The sequence below is a fragment of the Cyrtonyx montezumae genome, unplaced genomic scaffold (genome assembly GCF_038088225.1).
Source record: "Cyrtonyx montezumae isolate F1298 unplaced genomic scaffold, pur_monq_1.0 scaffold_2, whole genome shotgun sequence".
In the NCBI taxonomy this organism is placed as follows: Eukaryota; Metazoa; Chordata; class Aves; order Galliformes; family Odontophoridae; genus Cyrtonyx; species Cyrtonyx montezumae.
Window position 1 is genome coordinate 14517266 of NW_027071936.1, and position 20092 is coordinate 14537357.

Genomic DNA, 20092 nt, shown 5'->3' on the forward strand with positions numbered 1-20092 from the left:
TTCAAATGAAGGAGCAATTAAAAAAAAATCAAGAAGCACTGCTTAGAATGTGCCTCACATGGAAATCTTATTTTAAACCTCCACTGCCATTCACATTCTAACCAAAATGATCTTCACTGACAAGCTCCATTTGGCTTGTACCCGTGTGGTTCTTCAGGCAATTGTGAGACATTTCAAGTTTCCAGAGCTACAGATATAAAATGTGCAGAGTAGCCCAACACCAGTACTCCCAGCACGCAAGGATTCCGCTGGTTCTCTAATCACAGACAAAATTCAAGATATTCTGCCCAAACATACACAAAGCTTCACCTCACACCATTGTTTAAGCTTTTATCCAGCTATCCCAAACGCTTTAAAAAACACATCAGGAAAACAACAGTATCAGATGCTCATCAAGACCAGCAGTGCTCTGTCCATGCTGGACCCATACAGGAGGAAAATTCTTGGGTTTTCTGTCAATCTCCGCTGTTTAATTCTGAGTGTGCTACAGTGAAAAGCTGCTGTGTGCAACTTCACAGGTCCCCAGCAAGTGTTAATTGGCATTTCAGTGTTCATGGGCTTAATGTCACCCTTGGTCAGCAACACCACATTTGTGCTCTCTGTAGCAAACTAGTGAGGTGCTGCTGTGATGCAGCATTCACCTCGCCAGTCGCCAGAGATCACCACACTTGGCAGCTGCAGCTTTTACTCCTGTTGCACGTGCAGTTGAAAGACACAGACACTTTTCTTCCTGCTACACTGCAATGGTAACAAGAGCAAGGCAGGGCTCAGCTCCGTGCTGCCTGTCCTGGCTGACAGCTGGACATCCCTTCACCCCCATTAACTATCACTCCACTGTGCAGTAAGAAGGAATCACAACAACCCTTCCTTCCAGATCTGACAGCTCAAACTTAACTGAGTTGCTCCTACTTCCATCCTTGTGCGGCTTGGTTAGAAACACTACTTACAAGGTGGTGAAAGAGAGCCCTGGATAAAATAAGTATGTGAACAGAAGGAGATACAGATCCTGTAAGTGCTGGGTTGGCTCGGCGTGTGTTAGTTTTGTGAGGTGTCATTCCAGCCGTGGAGCTGTGTGCGAGCCACAGAGCGTTGGAGTGAGAGAAACCATTGCAAAATAAGTTTATGTTATTAAAGAGGAAGGAAAAAGCAAGGAAAAAAACACCACCAAGCCAAGGTGCAAAGGATAATTGTGAGGTTTTTAGCAAAGTAAAATACATTATGTGCAAGGGAGGGAGAAGGAAAAGGGAAAGAACACAAAGCCAAGGGAATATTGTAGTCTTATCTACAACAAGGGAAGAATTTGATCAGAACTGGACAGGCTTAAAGCAGCTACTGATTTTTCAGGAAGACACACTGCAAAAAAATCAACACTGATGGAAAAAAATCAATCATTCTCTTTCATTGGTATAAGGGGAAAATTGATGCAAACTGAGCAATTAGTTAGCAGCTGGAGGTCTTCACCTTTATCTCCTTGAAGAAGGAAGCTGTTTCGCCCTCGATAATTGGCTGCAGCAAAGGGCTTCTCCGCTTGCTGGAGGGGGAACCCTGTGACAGGTGTTAACAAGTACGTTACATTATGAAACCCCTTCTCTTCCGCCACCTGCTCTCAGATCACTCTCACTCACTCACTCAGCTCTCTGCCAGACCATCAGGAGAAGTCTAAAGAACAAAAATATGCCTGGCAAACCCGCTGGATCTTGGACTGTTTTCCCTCAAGATGTTGCTTAGCAAGGGACATCACCGCTAAACACATAAGAAAAATACTCGAATGCTGGAAAACTAGCTGGGCAGGAATTATAAAGAAAATAACCCCCCGGCCCAAGGCCCTTGTGCACACACACACACACACACACACACACACACACTTGGTTGACTGCAGGGCTACGTTGCAAGCCCAGCCGGACTCTCCAGCCCTGCTTTCCAGGAGCCTGACTTTCCAGTTAAATGCTTGATGATGGGCTTCCAAATGTATTCTGCCTCTATATGAATCTCTCACTCTTCTCGCTTAAGGGACTGGGGAAAGCTGGTCTCATCTCTCCTGTGTGCAATTTCAGTGTTTTGAAACAAGAGCTTTCTTCTGTCTTAAACTGCCAACACACAGCTACAGGGTTTTGTCCATCTGATAGCCAGCACCATCCTTACAGCTCACATTCTGGGGAGTACTCTGCATATTCAAAGATGAACATTTGTTTTAAATGCAGGACCACCTGCCACCACGTGCGCAGAAAAAAGATCACACATCAGTGTGACTGACCACACTCGAGTAATGCTCTGCCAGTCTGTTCAGTTCAGCAAGCAGTCTACAAAAAGCAGCCAGGACATCAGCAAAAACAGTAAGAGATCATACGTAACAGGGTAAAAAGGAACAGAGATAAAACAGTTCTCTTTCTTCAAACAGGCTAAGAGGATATTTGGTGTATACTTGGATTGAAAAATTCTTTAAAAATGGCCTACACAAGCTGTCCAGAATTTGAGATACTGTGTTTGCTCCCTAAAGGGGTGCACTGGATTCCACGCTGGTGTCAATATTTCCTTGCCAAAGCACCACCTGGACTGAGAGGGCATCCACTGCTTGCAGGATCTCTTCAATACCAGCATAGCATCCCTTTCTCTCAGCCACAGAGACTAGTACCTCACACAAGTCTGCACTCCCAATGTAGAACCCCGGGTAACCAAACAACATGGAAGGCCTACAGTTCTGAACAGACCAATAAGGAAAGGGAAGTGAGGCTGTAGCCAAACATAAGATGATGAAATAACAGCAGCAGCCCAATGAAAAGGTGAGAAACAACAAAAGGTGAGATGTGTCTCATGGCTCACAAGTGGGCACTGCAGACCCCTGACCAGAGTTATCTGACTGCAGTATATGTCACCGACCTGCTCATTCGCTTAGTCTTTGAGATGTAAGGGAGCAATTGGCATTACTGACTGTGCTCTACACCTCAGCTCTAACCCTAAGCAAGAACTCCAAAAAGAAAGTTCTACTCACAATGATAGGGATGGTGTTGGCTCTGGAGAGGATCTGCTTGACCAAGCGATACCTGTCATACAGCGGCTTCATCACCTGTCGTTCATTTTTTGTGACCTGTAAAGCAAAAAGAAATGAGAACCAGGAGGCCAGCAGCAGATGCTCCATTCCACAATGTATGTGCTTGTGATTGCTGCTAGCCAGAAGATGTAAGGGAATTTCAAAATGATGACACGCTAACAGCACTAGCACAGAAACTGGAAATGCAGAAGTACTTGTGCTCCCTTGTTACGTAGAGTGCTGCTAACTGCTAGCGTGGCTTTATGTTTTTCATTCAGATCCATGCTAAGCAGAAAACCTCAGCAGTACTGACAGTGCAGAAGACAAGGCTTAACAGACAACAGCTGGTGTGGGAAAGCAAAGGTCTGTGCAGCTAAGCAGTAGCTGTAAAGAAACTGGGTTTTACTTCTTTAATACACAACAATTCTTTTATAGAAATTAACCATAGGGGTAGGAAAAAAAACCAAAGTATTCACCAGAACACACCTGATCATCATCATTCTTTTTATTCAGCATTGTCTGACCACACCCTATGACTGTCCTTTTACTCCATCTTTTGACTATAAAGCCCTTGCTAGAGGAAGGTTTAACTGACTCAGATGCTATTTGTATACACCAAAGTGTTTCACTGCTGTTAATCACCAGTTGATGTAAAAATCAACAATGGTATGAACCCTGATGAGCTTTGTACAGTCTCCTTCTCTACAACAGATACTGGAGGAAAGGGAATGCAGCCTGAAACGAGGAGAAAATTTTAAAACAAACTGTCTTTCATTTTGCCTGCAGCTAACTTTGTCTGGAGCAAGCTTTTTAAAGCTTTCACATCATCCCTCCGGAGCAGGAGAGATGCTGTTTGGAAGGGGCAGAAGAGGTGCTGTAAATATTGCCAGGAGTGCATTGGCTAGCAAATTGCCTCCAGCTTTCAACATTTCTCTGCAATCAATCAAACATAGAAATGGAGAAACTGAAGAAATCGTACAGGACTTGTAGTATTCCTAGTTTTAGCAGATAAGCAGTTAGTAGAACAGGAGGCACAGGAGGTACTTTAGCCTCAGCCAGTACCTGTTTCTTAAAAAAAACCCACCAAAACTGACCCAAAACAACAACAAAAATAGGCCGAGGCTGAGAAACAAACCTTCACTTCATGACATTTCGAAGTAGGTAAATACCTCTGTTCTGTACAGAAAAATAAACATAAGCCTTGGAATGGACAGAAATTCCTTAGGCAAGTTTAGGAATAGGAAAATATAACTGACATGCTTCTGAGTCTGAGCATCACTACGGAGGAAGAACACAAAGAATTGATTTAAGCGAGGAAGTTCAGCGTAAGGGGCCTGAGTCAGCCCTGCAGACGTGCACCAGAGCATTTAACCAGAAAGCAAACTGAAAGAAAACGTTCTGCACAGGGGCAAACTGTCTCCCTGGTTAAACGTAATACCACTAAAACCTGAATATATTTTTGGAGAACATCAAAATGCAAAAAAAGCTGTCAGAATAACAGAGCCTTTGACATAAGTCTGGAGCACTCCCTGTGTGGCAAGCAGCAGCAGCCAAGGAAGAGATCATTGCCTGCATTGTTAGAGCAGCTTGAGAATTTCAACAGAAATGAACTTTTTGGCTTAATTAAAACAGTTCAGTTCTACCTCTCCAGGTTTGCCTGTCACTGGTGCAGAAAGACCCAGCTGCACATTAAATCTGAGCTCCATTGTTTTTCGTGTTTAGTTAAATATCTTACAAAAAAAAAAAAAAAAACAGCACAAAAAACAACAACCCAACTTGGCTGAACTACACCCCATTCTCCTCAAGCTCTCAGTACTTTTCCACTGCTGCAGTGCCAGGAGCTGGGAACAGCAGAAGCTGATCAGCTGCAGTCCTTCTTGTTACGTGACTCCATGTTGCTTGGTATAGACTGCTTATTTAAAAACAAATTAAAAAGTAGTTGTATAAATAAAACACCAAAAAGTGCTGGGAGGAAGGTATGCTGACATGACAGCCTTGTTAAACAGATCTAAAGTGAGTTTTTAAACAGATTTAAGTGAGTTTACTTTAACACGATGTCACCTGTTGATTTACATCATTGTGATACCAAAAGTGACTATACAATATTAGTACTTCAGGAAGAGAAGTATTTAGATTAGCAACACTTTAAAAAAATAAAATAAAATAAAAAAACAACAAGCAAAGGAGGAAATAATTCATGAGCAAAAGGAAGGAAGAAATCAGGACTTGCACACAGCAGAAGAATGACAGATTTGTCAACTGCACTAACCGAGCACTCCTTATAAACAGTGATTTGTTTCTCTCAAGCCACTGGTCAAGGGATTAGCACCACTCTGAAACTGAACTGCGTTACCTCCACAGCTGGTAGCAAGGATTATATTGAAGTGAAAGAGGAGGAAGGATTTGCACAAAGCCAACCAGAGTACTTGGTGGCCTGGAACCCACTGTATTTCTGTCATGGCAGGAGTCAACAGGGCACAATATTTAATTCTCAGTCTTTATAATTAGTTTCCCTTTGCTAAGATCAAATGTATCAGAAATCTCATGCCTGTCCCTTCCTTGTGAAAATAAATGTCTGCTTAGGGGAAGAACAATATCTCTTGACAGCTTATGTCATGGTATTCAGGAGACAAACTGTTTCATGAATCCTCTGGCACAAAGGGATTGTGCAAACATGAAGATAAAGGTGCCTCCTTGCAAACAGTGTGAAGAGAGAAAGATACAGCTTCTCTGTGAAGGTGCATTGCTTGCACATTATGCAATTAGCCACTAATACTAGCAAACTGAAGATTTTTTGGCAAGACGGGGTCCATGCACAGCTATTTCTGTGCACACTATATCCCTGGTCAGCTGGGCAACAAACTTGATATCTGTGGATCCTGGCAAGTGTGATGTCAAACTAATGCACACTCAGCTTCATTCAGGATGTAGGCTCAGTCCTACAGGTATCTGCCACGTCCAGCACTGTGCGCAGGCACCACCTTGCCAAGAGTAACATGGTAGTGGTAACAAAGGATCAAGGAGGTAATTAGAGGACATATGTATGGTTGGAACAGCAGGAAATCCTAGAGAATGACACTGAAGGAGCACTAGGTCATTTACAGTCATTTACAACAGACAAAGACACGTAAAGATGTAATCTGAAAAAATGCTGCTGTACATACCGGTCTGCCATGAATGCTTTCGTAATACAGCAAGGCTTTCTGAAGAGCCACTTTCTCAGCTGCTATCTGATCTCTTGTCATGTCCTATAAAAAGTAGCACAGCGAGAAGAGGAAGCAAAAATGTCAGACTTCAAGACACAGACAATACATATATAAGGACTAAGCGAAGTCATTATCATTTTGTCATTAAAGTTTTGAAGACTCATCTCTGCTTTCTAGTTCCCCTTTCTCAGATACATTGCTGGAGAGACTTACCATGAGTGGAGTCCTACACACAACGCAGGCAAATTAAAACTAAATAATCTTTGTATATGAAAATATTGTAGGTACACAAGGGGGATTTATGTTTTCTGTGTGCTTTGAACACAGATACTTTTAGAGATGGTGGCTGTTCTTCACTTACGAAGATATGAGCCGCAAGTCCAGCAACAAAATGCACGTTCTTCCTTGTCTTCCAAACCTGAGACAAGCTCCAGTACCTCTTGCAAAGCTTGCCATTTTTGCTTTGACTGCCACAAATACACTTAACAGAAATGAAGCGCAGTCAGACTGTTTCTTTCTGCCAAATTCTGCTATGAAGTGAAAAGCTCTGGCTGACAGGCTGAAGGGACAAAGCCAGAAAAAAAAACAAAGGGCAGACAGTTGGAATACACTTCCCTCAGATTTCCAGGGCTCCTCCACCAAACATGACTGACACCAAGCCTTCTCTCTCTATTGCTGCGCCCAATACAATCAGAGACCTTCTTTAAAAGGTCAGGCTGTTTATTCTTGCTACCTTCAGAAAACAGCCAAACACTTCTGCAAATCCAATAAGCAAAGATATTGCTGTCTGCTCCTCTTTCACAGAGTACTGCACAATTCAAACGTCAGCAGACTCGAGGACTCCATTTACAAGGCTACCCCAAACTCAGGAACTAGCATTGTCAGACAGAAAGACCTCTCCAGTGATTATGCTCAGAGATTACAGGAGCTAGCTAAGCTCAATGTGACACTAAGAAGAGCAGTGATAAAATGCCTTGAGACAAGAGCACTCAGCTTTGGAAGGATCTAGAAGAAAATCGATGACCTAATCTTGAGAATCACTGGAGGAATCAGAACTTGCCAAAAGCTTTTAGGAGTAACTACAGTTCACAACTGTTACATGGAATATATGAGAAACAAAAAAAGAACACAATGCCATTCAGCAGAAATAGAGCTGAAGAAAGAAAAAATACAGATAACAAAGGCAGAGGGAAAGCAACTAAAGCAGGTGAGCCCAGAGTAAAGGTTGCAGACTTTGTGACAATATGTAAAAGAACACAAGACTTTTCTCAATTGACATGGCAGCCACGAGATACATACTTGTACTTAAAAGGCCTAAACCTGATGTGCATATATTGTACCTTTATATCCTCAGGTCGGTTTGTCTCTGTACGTTTTTCCTGAAGCTTCTTCTGGATAGAATCAAGGGTCACTTCCACAGCAGGTTTGGCAGATTTATCTGACAGGTCTTGTTTCTTGTCATCCTCCTTTTCAAGCTGAGAACCAAAGCTCTTTGGGAGTGTGTTGCTTCGCTGACGCACCACAGGGCCAAGGTCTTCCTCAGATATCTTCAGTTTAGACTCTAAACAGGGACATTTAGGTAAAGAGAAATAATCTCTCCTTTTTCAAATGTGACAGTGACAGCACCGCTGTCTACCATCAATTAACACGAGGCTAAGTCCAGCTGCTCCTAGAAGGTACAGCGACAACTCACCTTTAAGTTGCTTTCTGAATTTGGCCAAATCATTTGTCCATTTGAGCACCTCAGGGTTGGCTGCTTTGTCACTGTGGGAAGGCTGGAAGGAAAGAACAGTCATGCTGAATCTGTATTCAACCATCAGGAGAGACCCACTGAAACAAGCGTGTGTCACAAAGTGGGGACTAAACAGGATTGAGACAAAGCACAGAGCATGGGCACAGGCTACTGACTAGTGCCTGCGCACCTCCGACCAATCCAGTTCAGATCTTGCCCTGCCTGTCACAACATTGTCTCTTGGGGCATTGTGAGACTGAAGCAAGATCCTTTCAATACCAACCTACATGGTTTAGATCATCAACAAAGATGTACACGTGTGGAGCTTTAGTTCCTTAGAAAGCTTTCTGTCCATCTGAAGGACATGTCAAGGATAAACAGAGTACAGTACTGTGCTACAGCTCAGCAGCACTTGACTATGGTTCCTTGCTGAGGAGCAAAGAAGGCTGCTCTTCTCTACTATGCAATGAGCCAGTGTCCCAGAATTGGATCATGCAAATGAGATGCACAATTGTTCCTCCAATAAAGTGAACTTAAATAAATAAACAAATGCCAAATTTAACATAGCTATTCCTACACCCTCGCTGTTTAAAGCAGCCATCAAAATCCCATGTGTTTCTAAGACTCTCTTATATTGTGTTGGTGGTACAAAAAATGCCAGGAAAGGTAAATCGCTTGGTACAGAATGCACCTTTTCATTTTTAGAGCATCAGCATTACTTTTTACTTTATTTTACTTTGTTTAAGTACTTCCAAGCTCTCTGTATATGTTTGACAGGCTCCCTCAGCGTCCGCTCCCTTTCTAGCTAACTTATACATCCCATTACACAAGTAGAAACTCACTCTGTATTTCCTCTCCTCCTCAAATTTGTCCTCAAACTTCCTGATTTTTTTCTTCAGTCCCTGAATCCTCCGGGTAAGTTGTGCAGGGGTGAGATCTTCTCTGTCATCTTCGTAAGATCCCAAAGAAGAACTCCGCCTCCTACCAAGAGCAGAGATGGCAAGAAGAGTTTATCCAAACAGCTGCAGTACATCTTAATACTCAGAAGGACACTTAAACTTTGTGTAAATAGAGGCAAATCCCACGGAAGCGAGAGAGTTATGTTGGTTACTTTCTAATGACAGACAGAACAAGAGGATGCTATAACAGCCTCTTTGAAGAACAGCAACTCCCTAGATACTGATACAAAAACACTGAAATGATCAGTTACTGAGAAATTTTCTTAAAACACCCATTTCCTCACAGAAAAAACAGAAGCCAAACACAATATAGCTATATGGCTTGTGGGAGACGTTGCCTGATGCAACTGTGCAATGCGGCCAGATCAGAGTCACCACAGAGAAATCACAACCCACCTCATAAATGAATGAGAATTGGGAGGGGAAGGAGGCACTTCTGTATCATCCAGGTACTGCTGGCTCTGTCCATAGGCATAGAAGCGAGGTGACAGCATAGGATCGCTGTCCTCATCCAGGAGCTGGCGAATTAAACGACCAGCCTGTGGGGAAAGGCGAGCCTCTTCTGAGTCTAAGCCATCTCGCTGCCATGAAGAAAGTGCAGGGATGGGCTCTAGGAACAGCAAGACAAAGACTGGTTTTATCATTTTTGTATTACAAGTACCATAGACTCCAGACAACATTTCTCATGTCATACAGTGACCCCTTTATCCTAAGTAATTCCTTGGTTTCAGTGTCAGGTATTCTCTGGTTGTTATTCACGCCTGCCAGCGTGCAAAACACTGCCTGGTCACAGTGGATGTGCTACACAAACATAAATACCCTGCTGGGTGCAACACAAAGCTGTACCCATAATCTGGCTGGAATTACCACGGACTGACACCAAGAGAGGGCATCGCCAGCCTTTGAGCAAATAGCTCTGGGATAGAACAGAACTATCGGCACACTGAAGGATAAAGGAGTTAAGCTGGCGATAGGAAGAAGCTCGTCTGTTTTAGGCCTTACAAATGCTGTAAGTGAGCAGCAGAGTAATTGTCCTCCTGTTCCCCAACACAACTCCACCACACACAGCTGCATATTCAAAGACTAGAAGGAAGCATATGTTTCTATAGCAAAAAGAAGGACTATCTCACTGTACTACTACCTCTTCCATAGGGCACCCAGCAGTCATATGTAAAACTGCTGCTTAATCCTGCTGCGTGGCCGAAGAGTGAGGAAATCTTTAATGCTTAGCTGGAAGTGAAAGCAATGCCATACAGGGAGGCAGCAGGGTGGGAGAGAAATGGAAGCCCCACTTAGTGTTGCTGCTTCGCATATTGGAGCCCACGGAAAACAATTGCCTCAGTCTTGTGACAGCTCCCTCCAGATGCCATAAGGAGTCGAACGTTTTCTGTTCAGATAGTTTACTAAGCTGATTTGCATGCTCCTACTTAGCACCATGGGATTAAACAGTTTAAGAGCCAGGCCTTGAACTTATAAACCTAACAAATAGTTCTAGAGTCAAGTAACAAAACAAAAACCTTATAGAAAGCTCCCAGGCCAGTCACAGAGCTATGGACTTGGTATTTCCTGTGCCTAGCATGTCTGCTCTTGTTTCATGAAGAGAAGAGGCTTTGGAAGCTGGTAATTTCTTGAACTAAAAGCAGTATTTCCTTCTGCTGAACAAGGTTAAGAGTTTCATAGCTCAGAAAGGATTTTGTAGGGACCCCCTTACAGAATCTTATGCTGCTCTCCCCTAGGTACAGCTCAGGCAGCAAGAGATCATCCACAGGCCAGGAATGACCGGGCTCGGAGGAGTTCTGCTCCATCAAAGGTTACTCTCCACCTTTTCCCATCTTCTGTAGTACATGACTTGAAATTGTATGCCTCTGCTTAGAGATTAATGCTGCATACAACCTGATGAGTTATCCTAGAAAGGATGGCTGGAGGTTTTTGCACCACACAAGTGCTGTGAGAAGTGAAGAACATACACGGCAGATAGAAGTGCTCTCAGGGGCTGTATTAATGAGGTGTGCAAAACTCAGATGGACATAGGTTGCGTTGCCATGGATTCGTAAGTTCATGCAGCCTGTATTTCCCTTAAGTAACTTCCGGAACATGAGTTGTTTCTAAGCTACATTCACCTTGGTGGTACCTAATAATTGAAAAGATATTCTCAAGAACAAAGAGGAAACTAAGGGCAAAACATTCACCCAAACAGTGTCACTTTGGTCTCTGACCCTTACCAGAATCTCATAATTTCAGGTCCTCACATGATCTCTTGCAGCAAATTAATGGCTGATAACAAAAAAGGAACAAATCTGATACATCTGACTAGCAGGAATGAGGTAAGTGATATATGCAATTCTTCAAGACATTTTTCAATTCCAGTTTTCGGAATACACTCACACCAAAATAGAATTTGCTCTTGGAAATCATTAAATAACACCCTCATAGGATTAACATATAAGAAACGTAGGAGAAATCAGAAGTATATTTAGCAGTAACCAAATAAAGCTTCTACCACACCAGTTAAAAAAAAAAAAGCCATTACCAAGCATGCATGACGCATGTGATTTTGCCCTGAAGTGAACATAAGTAGTGCCCAAAAGTCGAATCCAAAAGGAGAAAGTATATAGAAAGATAAGGAAAAAAACAGCCTAAAAGGAGAAGTCAAATTTGACATAAGAAATGCTTGCTATAGAAAATCAGCTGGTTTTCATTCTCAATCGAAGATGGAAAGATTCCATGGCAAGTTGTTTCCCTTGTTGACTGTAGATGTTTAGAAGAAAAACCTCATCAGAACAAAAAATGAGTAACGATGCTTTCCTCCTCCTCCCCCCAACATATAATAAAGGAACATATAAACACGGGAACAAAGGGACATAAACAAAAGGAACAAAGCAAATAATAAAGGAACATATTGAGATATTTAGAATTACGGATCTTATCTACATCAGACCATGAACTGGATCAGAGTTGCAGACTGACTGTCCTGTTCTTTATATGGGTGAGGTGCCAGAAGCTTGGACTGCACAAACAAATAGTAACCCACTCAGGGTAAGGAGCTTCCTTTCCTGATAGAGAACAATCAACCAAAGCCAGCCCAACAGAAGCTATAGCCTCTTTTGTTACTTATCTACAGAAAATACATATATAAAAGTTTTAAGCCCTTTCCGAAGGCTGCTAGATTTCTGGACTTATGGTTCAGGTTTGAAATATCTGTTACTAGTTTTAATATTGTGGCTGTTTCTGCCAAGCGAATAGAAGTCTCAGTAAAAAATGAAAATGCTTTGCCTTTCCTTTGCCTCTGACTTGACAGAGCAGCTACCTGTACTCCTCTATCTTGAACAGATCCTTCTTGCTGAGCAAGTCTCTATACTCCTTCTACGTGCTTATTTTCTTCGTAATAAAAACCTTGCATGAAAAAATGAATAGCTTTGGGAATATTTAACCGCCATGGCCATGCCAGCGTAGAGAAAAGATGAGCTAATTTTCTGTTTCTTGGTCACTCTCATCACGTTTCTTTCAGGTGTGCCTTTTCTAAGTAGTCACAGAAATGAAATACACTGCTATGGGGCCTGCAGACCCTCAGCAGCGATGCACTCCTCTCCAATCTCACAACCAGCTAATCTTTTAACAAAGCTGTCAGCCATCTGCCAGGTGTTGCTCTGCAAAACTCTGTAGGCATTCATACGTCTGTCGCTGCAGCACAGCCTCTCTACCAATCTGCCACACAAAGGACTGGCCTTATTAATAAACCTGCACCAACCAAGAAGAAAAATGAATGTAACCAAATTCGGTAGGGTCAGCTCCATGCCATCCTGCTGATGGATGCCTGACTTTTTATTTCTTCTTTAGTTGTTCTGCTGATTATTTGTGACAGGACAAGTGAGGGCTGCAGGGCCAGCAGAGGGGTACCACCATGTGCATCTGCCCAGAGGTACAGCCAGCAAAAGGCCACTGAGGGTTGTGTGCTCCTCTCTGGAGCCATACAACTGATGTATACTGCTTCAGCACACACATGACAGCCTCAAGAGGCTACAATTTTCACTGCTGTGAAATGAAGTAGGTCTGGAGGGATTAAAAAGCCTAAACTAATTACAACACCTGAGGTCCTACCACTAAATCCCCCTTGAAAGACTCCAGAAAGACTTCTCATATTGAGATGAATAAAGCAATTCAAAACCTCAAAACATTCACTTGGTCAATAACAACGTGTTTTACATCTTTAAACAGCACTGTCAGAACTCTTCCTAAATAGATGAGAAACAATGGCCCAAGTAAGGAGCTACCCTAAATTGGTCAGTGAGATGAAACACTTCCCAGCTATCCAGACAATTCTGCAATTTGTTACTAGTGTTGTCCAAAATAAACAACAATCTTTTTTAATACTGCTGCTATAAAACAAAATTCATAAACAATGAAATTATTCACTTCTACATGTGGTGATAAAAACACAGCATGTTTCACCACCTTCTGATTTATGTGCGTTGCACACAAATACAACTATCTAAGTGTCTACTGTTAAAAACAACCCTAGAACAATGTTTCTCCCGCTACACTCTTTTTTTTCCTTCTCATTACCTTGCTTCTTATCATGGGAAAACATCAATTAAATCCGTCTCAAAACTATTTGGAGATCAGCTTCACTCTCAGGGTCTCACTGCTACAATACGTGGGTTCTCAAAACTGGACAGAATGTTTATTCATTTTAAACTTCTGCTTTTAGCCTTTCCTTTTATTAAGCTTAAAAGAAAAACGTCTGCTGATTGTTTTGTGTTCGCTACTGCAAAATTTGCTTCAAATTTCATCTACAGAACCCTTCTTTAAAACCTCAGTAATGAGGCGATGTAGGCAGCAATCACACATGTCAGATCAACTTACTAAACTATCTGTTCAGCTCTTCAGCTGATGACAGGGCCAGCCTCTGTTAGGAGAGCAACATGCTTCCAGATTTTCCTTGAGGGCAGGATAACAAATTCTGCTCTTGAATTAGTAACATTTGGTAAGAATTCTGCACAATAGCACTGGATTCTGAGAGAACATAGTGTCCTTCCCACTCATGGCATTCAATTCCAACACAATCCACAGCAAGGGGAACGTATCCTGTAGAAGTATAGCTAATCTCTTCTCTTGTGTGCAAGTCTGACTGTGCAGTAAACACTAAAAATAATCAGGTAGAAATTATTTCTAGAATAACCCTGTAAGCTCACGTGGCAGCCACTACAGTCCAGCGCCCCTGAAATACTGTTCTTTATGTCAGCTTTGGTCTTAACACGATGAGAAATCTTCCCTAGTGAAGAATAAAAGCTAGTCAGCAGACAAGGCTGTCTTATGTAATTTTGTGCCCATTCTCTAAGGCTTTCCTCGGGCAGTGACAGCTACAGCTGATGATGTTGCCCCCTCAGCATGCAGATGCTCTCCCAGTGGCCCTGGTCACACCACACCCTGCACCTCCTGGAGTAGTTCCTGCAAAGGAACCCACCCCAAAGCTACAGCAAATAACTTGTCATTACTACCACTGAAGACACATCTCTCTCCCTCTAGGGCTGATGTGCTTGCAGCTGCCCACCTCTTCCTCTTGCACAAAATATTTGAAGAAAATGGAAGAAGACTCAGAAAGAAGCACTCAACTGCAGTCACAGGCACTCATAAATCCTGACTCATATTTGCAGTGCAAGAAAGCTGGGATCCAAACACAAGAGCACACCCACAAAGAAGGATTTGTACCAAGGTGCAATGTACTCCACGCTATGGGAAAACCTGCTGGACAGAAGGGAACTGTGTTGTCCCCTTCTCACACTCATATGACTCCCATTAGTAACGCAGCTTGCCACAGGCGTGCACCGGGGAGAAAAAAGTCTTTATTTCCCAAGGTTCACATGATGGCTGCAGCCACACATCACCCCTGGGAACACAGAGGTGCTCACTAGGGCTGCCTAGGCCCTGAGGGACCGTGCTGATTGGCACCTCCCCAACATCAGGGCAGCCAAGGCCCTGCGGGAGCCCTTCCGCAGCGCTTTGATCAGCTGTGCTGCACGCCTGGTGATATCACCCAGGGAATCCCTGCTAATAAGCGAGTAGAGAAACTCTCTTCTGTCCATGGTGACAGGCAGCCAGGATGCATCAAAAGCAGCCAGGGTTTGTGGCTTTTCTTTACTCATGCCCAAGGTGTCATAACTAGACAGAAAGGCAAAATCCAGCACGTCATGTATGCTGTGAAGGCAGGACCAGAGAATTTAACTTCTCAGTGTTCCTCTTTAGATTAATCAACTTAGTTATAAACCTTTCCCCTCTTTCTTTGACTCTTACAATACAAAGCCCTCATCTTCCTGTTTCTTCCCTGACAAAGCCTCTCTCTCACTTCTAAAGCACAAACAAGCAGGACAACTAATTGTAGAAAAGAGAAAGACACATCCAGTAAGTGAGAAGAGCTCTGATCACAGAGATGATGGACTCCCTCAGTTCCTCTCTATTCAGAAGAAATGGAAGTTCACAACACTCACACTGTGCATGAGATTTCATTCTCTAACCTAAGACAGGGCAAACATACAAGTAAGCACACACTCTGGAGATGAGTGCTAATAAACTAATAAAATAATCTAAACCACAAGCAATCTTATATTGCCCTTTGAGTCTGTGATCACAATTTTTTCACAGTGTACATCAAAAAAATGTTGTCTCTAAGAGTTACCAAGGTATAAAGTTCTAGACAGACAGCCATTTTTCTCCCAGCTGTACCTTCCTTCTGCATCTTTACTTCCAAATAAGAACTGAAGTAGAAGAATAGAGAGAAAGAAGCAAGTTCCTTCCAGACTGTGAAAAATTCAGCTTCTTTGAAGTAAGCACTATTACTTACAGTTCCAGCTTAGTAGTCAAGAAACCAGCCATCAAGAAATTAGTTATCCTAAAGCACACGGGGACTTAGAGTACCAAACAGCACATGAAAGTAACTTCAAGAACAAAACAATTTCATTTCTTAAAGGGACAAGTGGAACTAGCAACCGTTTAGACTTTCACTTCTAATTTCTCTGAACTTTCAGTTCCATAATCAGGACAAAATTGATTTCCTGTTGTTTTTGGCAAGCGAATTTTAGCACATAAAGATATATCCAGCCCACAGAGGTTACGTTCTCTACTTAAACTCGTTTAAACAGCCATGACACAAATCCTACCTTCCCAGTTGTTGTCATCACACAGCGTTGTCAAATCCAGCCGAGGCACTTCTGACACAAAGCTGTTTTCCTGATCATCAGCATCTTGACTCCTTTGCAGCTTGTTTTCAGGAATGCTTGGGTGTTCTTGAATCTTCATACTTGAAGTCTGCTATATTCCCACAGGAATGAGAGAAAAAAAAATCAAGATGAAGAAGAGGGAAAAACCCCCTGCAGTCACAGCAGCACTAAGCTCATGCTTTTAAATAAAAAGGTCAAAATAAAAAGAAACGGACGTTTCCACTTCCAGATTCAAAGCCCCTTGCAGTGACCCCCGCATACTGATCACTCACGCTGATAAAAACATCTGGCTATTTGCCTTCCTTGAATTTTCTGCCTTCCTTGAATTTTCCCTTCTTTAGAAAGCCACAGCAAGTTCCCGAGGCTGCCTGCCCTGACAACCGCATGCAGCTGAAAAAGCCTCTGCTGATTGATTGGGGTGAAAGGGAGGGGGGACAGCAGGGAGGAAGGGAGAGAGGGAAGAGGAGGCTGCAAAGAGTTCCTACAGGAGTGCAGCACCCTGGAACAGGAACTAAAACGCTGCTGCAAGGCTGAGGCAATATGCGGTCTCCTAAAAAGCAGGCACTGGAGCTCCTGTGGTAGCAGCTGCAGGCAGCCAGCAGTACAGGCTGCGTACACAAACGCTCTCATGCAGGCTATGCTGGCTCAGATCAATTAGTGCCAGCTAAGCTGTGCAGGCTGCACATTCCCCGATTTCCTGTGGTTGTTTTCTAGCTGGGCGTGGGGAGAGCAGAACTATTTATGGAGGAGCTCTGGGTATTAAAGCAGTGTTGCGCAAATCCAAATGGCAGTGGGGTTTGGCATCTCAGCTGGAAAGCAGTGCGGACTCTGGGAACGAGCCAAAAAATGCACACGAGCATCCAATGACTTAAGAAAAAAAAAAAAAAGGAAAAAAGCAACAACAACAGAATGCCGTCAAGTAAATGATTCATAATTTAATGCTACCTAGAGGGAACTGCTGCTTGTCTCACCACTACTCATCCTGACACACCACACAGAGTGTGCTTTTGTGGAGGAAACCTCAGCCATCCACATAACCCAGGTACACTGTACGTGTGCTAGAACAGGGCTTCGTGACACAGGCAGTCTGACCACAATAAAATAAACGAGCTGTAATGGCTCGCAGAGGGCTGTGGGGAACAGGAAGGGTAAAACATGTGCATAAACACGTAGCGGGACACGTCTAAACCCGGCAGACACAGAGTTATGAGAATGGATAGCATTACACTTGAACGTGAAGTGTCTGGTCTTGGTAAGAACAGCTGAGGCGTAGCTCTCTCAAGTACAGTTTAGCAGGTAAGCAACATAAAGCTTTTCCCCCACAGGTATTTTGATAATCTATTTACACACTGTTTTTTTTCCTCTGAGCTGAGAAAAAACAAGTAAACTTCATGCAGAGAAGGAAAAAAAAAAAAGCCCTGCCCAATTCACACATTGAATGAAGAATGTTCTTATCTGGATTCAATCCCATCAAACTGGATGAACATCCTAGTATTAGTAAATAGTGTTCTGCGTTGTATTTGTATAAGGTTTGTATTTCCTTTTCATTTCAATAAATCACCTTTTAAAAACATTATAACAAAAGGAAACACTAAGTGACAGTTTGCCAAGTCACTAATAACTCGTACAGATTGACGCTAAATCTGATTACAAATGTGGTTATTGTGAAAGCTGTACATGGAAAAATGCTAATTCGCCACTCAACAACTTTTAAGCTGCTTCTAGGTTGGGAGGACTTAAATATTACTTTAAGGTCCAGTGAAATTTTAGTTCCTTTTCCTGCCAGGATCTAAATAGTCAAGTGTACATTATAAACAGAAAGACTGGCCAGTGGCCAGAAACAGGCAGTATTTTGCACTTGCTAGAGAACAAACTGTACCAGTTTATAAACTGTACTTAAATTGCCAGCATAGTACTTTAAGGCTGAAAGAAATCAAGCGATAAGCTTCAAATGGATGCTATTAAGAACAGCACGTAACGAGTGTGAAGAGCTTACCTGCATTTTAACAACTTCAAAGGCAGCAACCTCAAAATATTATATCGTTACCATCACTGATACTAATCACAGAAGTAAATATCTTTACAAAGAGTGTACAATCTCCTGACGCATTGCGACTCTGAAAAGATGTTTGTAAGAGAAAAGGACACTCTTCCAGATGCACTTCCACTACAGATATATTAGTAGGGTTACATCCATGTCTTCCTGCTAAAGTCACTTCAGTTGTTGCAAACGTTTTAAATCAGGCCTGTGCTGTGCCTGCAGCTAGTGACTGTCCTTTCTGTGCTCGCTTGCTCAGTGATGTAGTCTCTAATACAATGAATAAATCATTAGGTGTTCCAAAGAATAATGGTGGTATAAACCCAGGAGACACAAGAAGGCAGATGTTTAACCTTCTTTGCATTAAAACCCACAGACTGGGAGGTAATTTAGTATCCTCATAGCTTGTTTTCTTTGACTTCCTGATGCCACCAGTTGCCAACCTGCAGGACAAAATTCAAGGCAGAACTACCTTGCTTTAGGAAAAGTCATGCCATGCAAAGTAAAGGGGTAGCTGCTTCCTGATCTCAGGATGTGCACAAACCAGACACTTGACTATGCTTCTTAGAAACTGCTTTTGCAGCCATGCTTTGCAGTTACTACTAACTACAGATGTAAATAACCTGGGGATAATTCACTGCTTTCATTATCTCTGCTCAAAAGGAGATTCAGCATAAAGAGTACCTCCAGCAGCTAGAAATGAATGCCAACAGATCTTTGACTTCAGATCAGGAGGATGTTGTGTTCTGTTCAGTTGTATGTGGATTCAAATGAAATATATACAAAAGATACACTTCCCCTACATCTCATCATCCATTGCAACCACCAGCAAGAAGCATTCTTAAGCAACTTCTGATAATATAATTCAATGCAAGAACGCAGTCACACTCTGCTGCTTTAGTCCTGAGTCACGCCATTTCTCCCCTATCCTTGTTGCAGTGCTGGGGCAATCTTGAAAATTAAGTACTTTGTTACATTAACAACCAAAAGAATACCCCACCCTCAAATATTTTATGAAAATAAATGCAATGTAACTCTCTGCACTGTGTACTCCTATCTGCAGAAGAGCTTGGTAATGAAAGTGGATTATGTGGCCAAAGTTAGCAGATGGAAAACCTCTGCAGTTCTCTTCCTGCTTTCCTGCCACCAGACGAAGAAGTACAAGTTTTTCCAGTTTCCAGACTTAGTACACTACCTGAATATCATAAACAATTAACAAGTTGACAAACATTGTTGTGTTATTACATTTGAAGCATAGGCAACACTGTGGTAAACAATGTCACTTAGAGTGAGGGTTCTCAGGCAGCATGCAGACCTTTACTCAGTAAGTCACACTCAGATCTGTTTAGGACAACTTCCTTCAACAAAACTGTGGTATTAGAAACCACTTACTTCCATCCTGGAGCCTAGCTACTCCAAGGGCATATTGTAAATGCTACAAAGCCACTCAAAACTCATGTAGGACATATGTTTCAAGGTATTTTCACTGCCTTAGGTCTGCAAAAACGCTAGCTAAGATGAAATCCAAATATCTTTACTAATATTGACAGACCAAGTGAGAAAGAAAAAGAAGTAACTAAGTGCCTTCCCCATTCCAAATATTTGTTTGTTACAAAAGGTATGTTTTTAAGCTGCACTAAGCATAAGGATTTTAAGGGACACAGAGTGTTAAACTACCCTGCAGGAATGTAACATTTTCTTGACCTTGTAATACCTATATAACACCATCTCTTACGAAATTTATGGGTCATAATGGTTATGGTTACATCCCCTCCCACAATCTGTACTGAATTTTAAGACTCTTCCTTATGAGTTTATTTTAAGATTTCACATTCAAACACATCTCCCCCAGACTAATTTAAAAGTTCAGTGGAAGCACACTGTGGTGTGGCAGCGACAGCACCTTCTCCACGTG

General features: G+C 42.4%; 1 protein-coding gene across 5 annotated transcripts in view; it reads right to left on the reverse strand.

Moving 5' to 3' along the window:
• FAM13A (family with sequence similarity 13 member A) overlaps positions 1-20092 on the reverse strand; it is a 108391-nt gene that overhangs the window by 3410 nt on the left and 84889 nt on the right. For all 5 annotated transcript variants that reach the window (XM_065736435.1, XM_065736432.1, XM_065736433.1 and 2 more), the window contains 8 exons: positions 16080-16230; positions 9322-9535; positions 8809-8947; positions 7928-8009; positions 7575-7795; positions 6193-6276; positions 2990-3085; positions 1462-1545 (listed from right to left, as the gene is read on the reverse strand). In XM_065736435.1, the coding sequence (XP_065592507.1) occupies positions 1462-1545; positions 2990-3085; positions 6193-6276; positions 7575-7795; positions 7928-8009; positions 8809-8947; positions 9322-9535; positions 16080-16230 (1071 nt within the window). The remainder of the gene's footprint in view (positions 1-1461; positions 1546-2989; positions 3086-6192; positions 6277-7574; positions 7796-7927; positions 8010-8808; positions 8948-9321; positions 9536-16079; positions 16231-20092) is intronic.